Source organism: Sinocyclocheilus grahami, unplaced genomic scaffold (assembly GCF_001515645.1).
Source record: "Sinocyclocheilus grahami isolate Dianchi unplaced genomic scaffold, SAMN03320097.WGS_v1.1 scaffold549.1, whole genome shotgun sequence".
Lineage (NCBI taxonomy): Eukaryota > Metazoa > Chordata > Actinopteri > Cypriniformes > Cyprinidae > Sinocyclocheilus > Sinocyclocheilus grahami.
In genome coordinates, this window is record NW_015505728.1 from 729,204 (window position 1) to 736,634 (window position 7,431).

Consider the following 7,431-nt stretch of genomic DNA (forward strand, 5'->3'; position numbering starts at 1 on the left):
GCGTATTTGGCGCCACCTATTGTTGTGGGTGTATTATTGACATGTCAAAGTCTAGACCCTGAATATAAGACGACCGCGTTTTTTCAGATGTATTTCCAAGAAAAAAACATTGTCTTATATTCGGGTCAATACGGTATATAACATTTTTTAATTTATACAAAGCAAGTGAAAAAATCTGTAGTAAGACCAAATATTAAATATAATATTTGCATTTTTTTATATTAAATATAATATTTATTTAAAAATGTGTAGTCTCTGGGTTTTTGAAAGAAGCCTTTTATGCTCAGCAGGTCCACATGTATTTGATCAAAAATAGAATAAAAACTGTAATATTGGGAAATATTATTACTATTTAAAGTAACTATTTTCTATTTAAATGTATTTTAAAATATCACATGATCCTTGAGAAATCATTCTAATATGCTGATTTGGTGCTCAACAAACATTTCTTATTATTAATAATGAAAAGAGTTGTGCTGCTTAATATTTTTGTCAGAATGTTGATGCTTTTTCCAGGGTTCTTTAATGAAAGTTAAGTAGATTTTTTTTTAAGTAACTTTAAAAAATATCTTTACTGTCAATTTCGATCAGTTTCGTGGATCCTTGCTGAATAAAAGAAATAATATATATTTAAAACTGTATGGTATATTAATGTATATTAAAAAAACTTTCTGAAAACAAGTTTCAGTATCTAATGCAGTGTTGCGGTTGTTTTCTCTTAAATTGTAATGCTGGTAATAAAACTTGAAAGAAATAAAAAGTATGAAATTAGAAAAAAGCAAAACAGCAGCATTTTCACCAATGGACTCCACTGTGTATTTGATCTTTTATGTATTTTAAGTCATCTTCATATTTGTTTGCTGATGTTGCACTTCCTAATTCCTAGCATTTAAACGGATCATTTGTGTTTCCACTGAAGGCGTAGAGACTGCTCGGTCCCGCTCGGCCCGCAGTGGCACCTCCACACCCCGCACACCCGGGTCCACAGCCATCACCCCTGGAACCCCTCCCAGCTACTCCTGCCGTACTCCAGGCACACCCCACACTCCAGGCACCCCCAAATCTCTCAGCCTGCTGTCCCAGGAAAAGAGAGTGGCCATCATCCGAACACCTCCAAAATCCCCGGCGACTACACCCAAACAGCTGCGCATCATTAACCAGCCACTGCCTGACCTCAAGAACGTCAAATCCAAGATCGGTTCTATTGACAACATCAAGTACCAGCCCAAGGGGGGCCAGGCAAGTCCAAATGCTCACAATTCATCCTGATTTCACCACAGCTTATGCTAATAGCCAACTATCCACTCTCTTTTCCCCTCTCCATCTGTCTTTCTTGCTGTTGTTCTGCTCCTTCAGGGTCGATTCTGTCCCCTGTGGGCACACTGTCCTTTCAAGTGTGTTTTACTGTGTCTCGCACTCATCACTATTGCCTTGTGTCCGCATGTATCAATTCACTGTGTTCATACTAATGGCTGCACATAGCTGTTGGGCCAGTTCACTTGTCTTAGATTGACTTGTTCCATGCCTGACTAGAAGGTAATGTATTCTTATGACATGGCATTTATTCTCATGACAAGGAACAAAACTTGCTCCAAAACTTTACCTCCTATTATGTATTCATTTTATTATCTAAACTAGCAACATTTGATAGAACATTCTTTACATAAAATATTTCATTTGATTTTCTCTTTATTTCTTTTTTTATCAAAATTATGACATTACATTATCACTCATGTTACCTGTCATCAGACCATAGCTAGTTATTTCTTATAAATTAATATTAGTGCCGTCAGTAAATATTAATAAAAAAAACATCATATGGCAGGTAAATTCAATTAATTACATATTTTTTAAACATATTTTTTTTAATTATTAATTGTTAAATTGACAGTCTTAATTAGAATGTACATTATAGTTATACAGTCATGATATATAGTAAATGTATCATTTATCACAATGTTTTTAATTTTATGTTACATTATTAATGTTTTTTCATTAATATATACACTAACGTTCAAAAGTGTGGGTCAGTAAGATTTTTTAAAACAAATTAATACTTTTATCAAGGATGCATCGATATATATATATATATTTATTTATTTTTGATCAAATAAATGCAGACTTTTTCAAAAAAATTAAATCATATTGACCCCAAACTTTTGAACGGTAGTTTAAATATGAATTCAAATTTAAATATATACATTTTAATACTATCAAATGGCATTAAGTAAATAAGTAATGTGATATTTGTGTGACAGTGTTTAGTATTTTGCTTCCCTTAGGGAAATGCTTGATAGACTGGCCTATTACAGAACTCTGTTTTGGAATTCTTGGATTTTAAAGTAGGTTGTAGAACAACTGGATTGCATTCTGGGATTGTGGAAACTTCAAAATTAAATACACACATAAATGCACATACAGATATGCACCAGGGTGGTTTGTTTTCCGGGTTGAATGGAGTTCAGCTGGGACTATGGGGACAGGCTCGTGATGTAAACACCCCTTGTGTTTTTAGGGCATTTCATGCAAGCTTGCAGTAATGACCAGGGTGTAGGCTGCGTGTTGGAGTGACATGTTTATGTCTGGCTTGTGGCAGAGTGCAGCAGTGCAGAGAAAAGGATTTCATCAGCCAGAGGAGTGGGTGATTGTGAGGTTTCTGGGGTGGGAGACTGCAGTGAGAAACTGTGAGGAAGGACTTTAAGTGACATTGGAATAATTGGTTTGTTTGTGGAGTTAGAGACAGTGTTTAAGATTTCAAGGAAAAATGTTGGACAGGGCTGGATTTTTTCTATCATGAAATGAATGTATTGGGGAAAACTGGGAAAATCTTTACATAGCCTATTATTATAATTTATATGTTTTTAAAGGGGTCATATGATGCTTTTTAAAAATCATAATTTTGTGTATTAAAAATGTTTTAAATAGGTTTTTTGAAGAATTTATTTGATAACATTTCTATTGAGGGTGTATTATTTTATAATATTATAATATTATAGAATATATTTTAAGTCCTTTATATGTCCAGTTAAGGACTTAACTTAAGTCCAGTTAAGTCCTTTATAATGTTAGTGGCGTTTTTTCATCAAAATATATTTAACAGTTATATTTTTTTAACACAGTGTATAAAACTTTGATTTCATGTTGAATTTAAAAGTACATTATTAAAAAGTTAATTTTATTCTAAATTAATTCTAAAGGTCAGAGATTGAATAGATAATGTTAGTAATGTTAAAGCAGCACTATGTAACTTTTTCTGTGTTAAAAATTAGCAGAATGGATATAATGAGCGAGTACATCATGAATTCATCTTCCAAACCGCGTTTTTGTCTTATTCCGAATCACTACGGTACACTTATAATATGTACTTATATTTGGACTATTCTAGCCTGGTCGGGTCGTCACCGCTGCGGAGTAACACATACCTGCGTGAATCGCCATAGACATAAACTTAGAGAAGTAGCTCCGGTTGGAATGTTCTTCCGCGGGATGTGTGCAGTTCTGTTTATTAACCGGTAGAGCGCCAAACGTTACATAGTGCTGCTTTAAAGGGGTCATATGATGCTGCTAAAAAGAACATTATTTTGTGTATTTGGTGTAATGAGATGTGTTTATGCTGTTTAAAGTAAAAAAAAAACACATTATTTTCCACATACTGTACATTATTGTTTCACCTTTATGCCCCGCCTTTTTAAAACGCATCAATTTTTACAAAGCTCATCAGTCTGAAAAAGTGAGGTGTGCTGTGATTGGCCAGCTATCCAATGCGTTGTGATTGGGCTAATACCTCAAGCGTGAAACGGAAATGTTATGCCCCTCACATACTGTTGATGCTGTGTAGTTTCGCTTTCACAAAGAAAAACACAGCAGCCTAGCGTGAGGGGAAGCCCGAGTTAGAGTGAGCTGAGGCCGGGCTAGAGTGAGCGGAGGTGGCGGGGTCATCCAACGAATGAGCGGCAACCACATATGACGAACCTGGGCAGGACTCTGCTTCGTCCACGGTGAAAGTTGATGTATTCCCTCAGCGACCAGCACAGATCAGCTCTAGGCATGACGAAGTGGATATCGTCCTCTTTTGGAAGACCAAACAAAGTAGTTTCGCTTTCACAACGTAGCACACAGCGTCTTCACGACATGGCTGCAGCGTCAACAAAACTACAGTGAGAATAAAAGTTACATTTGGGCGGCGTTATGCAAATCTTCCCACATAGTGTGGTAGATATGTGGTGGCGTGTTAGAACGAGCCGTTATAGGTAGGTGTGGCTGACTCTGAACTGTTAGAAAGAATATCTCTTTGGATTTGAGACTTTAGTCTTTGCAACTTTACAGATCTTCTTTATGCACCAAGAGCTTGTAACACTCCAAAGAGAAAGGAAAAATTGAAATCGCATCATATGACCCCTTTATTAATAATGTTTTTTTCCCTATCAGAACAGTCATAATTATTTTTTTATTATATTGTTAATGATATTAACCTAATACAGTGTAAACGACCTTGATTTTAAAAGTACAATAGCAATTACAATTAATTTGATTCAAAATTAATTACAAAGGTTAAAACTACATAAATTTATCTATTTGATATTTTAGACAAAATCTAAACAAAAGTGACAAATGTCATTTTAGACAAAAATGTAGATTGGGACCCCTTGTGAGCAATGACTAAAAATACTGAAAATCAACCATTCAATCATCGTCACTTTTTAAGTTTGTCAGTAGTTTGTCTGGTCCTCCTGAAAATGTCTTTGGAGTTCATTTCAGGGCACTCAGGACACCCTGAGGAGCGACCTCTGCCATGGCCTGAATCTGTCTGGGCCCAAATGCTCCCTCACCCCTAGCGGCGTCTCCCCAGCATAGGCACTCATGGAACAGGTCTAAGAGACAGTGACATGAGCCACAGTATCTCAGGGTTGAGTGACCGGGCATGTGGCGGCCACTGCCAGTGTTTGCCCAAGGGTGAGACTGGGTAAGAGTGCTGTGCCTGTCTGTGCCTTAATGACATAATATGTCTACTGAGGGCCACTGAAGCGGACAGGGACAGTCTGAAAACTCGAAAAGCATGTGCATGTTTAATAATGTCAGAACCTTTCATTAGATTCATATTCTAAAATATCTAAAAGCTGCATCAACTCTAGAGTGTATATTTGCATCTGTTCTCTTTCAAACAAATCTGAAATCTTTTTACTTTACAGATATACTTTACAGATAAAATTAATAATAATGTCTACTTTATCATTTAATGTATTATTTTAAGAATGCTTGTGATTTTGAGGTTGTCATACCTGTTTTCTTTTTCTCCTCGGTGTTTTTTCATTATAACAAACAAAATGATATATGGGTCAAAGACATTAAGATGTCCGCATTAAAATAAATTTACAAAAGTGATTTTATGTCCATTGAAAGCACATTAAATGTAAGTAAAGTGTCTACTTTTAAGGTTTCAAATAAGTTTTTGGTTTTGGTCAAAATTAGGTTGACATAATGTTACATTGTCATTCAATGTAACACAATATTTATGTAAAAATTCAAATAATATGCTTATTCTGACGTGTACATATTAAAATATATAAAAGAATAAGGGAGCATATTAAATTTGATTGTGTTTTAAATGAGTAAAACATTCTTACTGACAAATGGGCAAAACCTAGGATAGTGGCAAATTTTAAAAAATTTAAAATTACAACTAATTAGTATTTGGGGTAAAAGTAATTAGTCTTTTAATGTGTCATAAATTGATTTTTGTTGTAAATATGGCTTACAAGAATGTTACTGTCATGGAAACACCTGCTTCACCAGCCCGAATCAGGACACCTGCACCCACTTACCACACCAGTCAAATACTCACTCACCTCAGTCACTCGTCAGCTGGTCTCAAAGTTACAAGCTTCTCTTTGTGGGTTCCTTGCCTCCCGATCTGCCTGTCAAGCCTCGGATTCCTCAGTTCTCGGCCGGAAGACCAAAGTGCCAACCCCAGATAAGACTGTGTTCTCTGCTTCCATTTATTCCTAAATTGATTCTTTTCTTTTGGAAGCTACTCCTAAGTTCCTTTGAATAAACTCCCCGACTTACGTTAACCTGTCTGTTTGCCTCTTTGTCCCGGATTTGACAGTTACACTGAATGACATTTTAGTGGATCTCTTCTGTAAATCAGGGAAAAATTTATAATTTATTTTTTTGCTCAGAAAAACAAAATTGCAATTAAATTAAACAGAAAACAATTTAAAGCAGTATTACACTTATTGTATTTATGCTTAAACCTTTTTTCGTCTTTGACCCATATTTTGATTTTTAATGTAATTAATGATGATATTTATTTCATACAACATATACCATTTTGACTTTCCTATTGAGATCATATCATCGTCTTTTCTTAAATTTTAGTGTATATAAGGCTTAAGAAATTATTTATCAGAATTCAGTTTAAAACCAGAAGAAAAAAAAAGTAAAAAAAAAAAAAGGTCTGTCTGAGACTTGATGAGCATTGTGGTTAAAATATAATTTCAAATTTTATGTCGATATTGAAGTGTTTTTAAAATTTTTTTTTTTTTTTACCAGTTTTCAAAATTAAATTTTTCATGACTATTTCACTTCCAACTTTCCAACCCAAAAGACTAAATGAGCCATTTTTGCAGCTTAGTTTCAATAAATGCTCTGAACTTTGGTGTAAGTTGAGTTCTGAATGTTGCCGTATGTGTTCATTGTGCACGTTCATGGATTCCTCATTATATGCCACATTTAACATCATCTGTGTGTGTGTGTGTTTGTGTATGTTTCATGGCACTTTTGATCACTCAGAGTTGAACCTACCACATTTGATTATGCCCTAGCTTGAAGAGTGTATGTAGAGTTGAGAACTTTCATGACTCATGTATCTCTGGAGACCAAACACAGACGGTCGCTCTGGCTCCAGTGCAGCTGTCTCTCTCCCTGAAGGGTCATCATCTGTGCTTTGTTCAGCCATTCTGCGTCGATATTATGTGCACCTCATTCAGGTTTGCAGTCTCTCGGTAGACTGATATGTGTGTAAGAGTGTGTGTTCAAGAGATTTCAGTAAGATTTACTACATTTGTTCACTTTGACCTGCTTTCTGAACCAGCCCAGGTCCAAATCCCTATTCCCTAATAAATTAACACTGAGCCCAGTTAAAAGCATGCTACTACAACAGCTTGGTAGTGAGTGCACTGTTGAACACTTCTGTTCCACTGCAGTAACAGCTAAATGGATTGTGCATCAGATGATGTGTCAGATGTTATTGTTTGACTCAGGTGTCTGATGGACTGCAGTACAGTTAGCCTTTATAGACTATACTTCAAACAGACTGATTCATAAAAATGATTTTCCTTAGCCTCATATTTCTTATTCTTACACACATTATATTGGAGAGGCTACTTGTATTCTTCTAAAGGCCTGATTGTACGTTTTTTGCAAATAAAT

The 7,431-nt window shown here is 35.3% G+C and overlaps 1 protein-coding gene across 3 annotated transcripts in view; it reads left to right on the forward strand.

The window, feature by feature from the left end:
- The window catches only part of LOC107555937 (microtubule-associated protein 2-like), a 129,311-nt gene that overhangs the window by 112,445 nt on the left and 9,435 nt on the right, over positions 1–7,431 (forward strand). For all 3 annotated transcript variants that reach the window (XM_016238897.1, XM_016238899.1, XM_016238898.1), the window contains one exon: positions 920–1,239. In XM_016238897.1, coding sequence (XP_016094383.1) covers positions 920–1,239 — 320 coding nt within the window. The remainder of the gene's footprint in view (positions 1–919; positions 1,240–7,431) is intronic.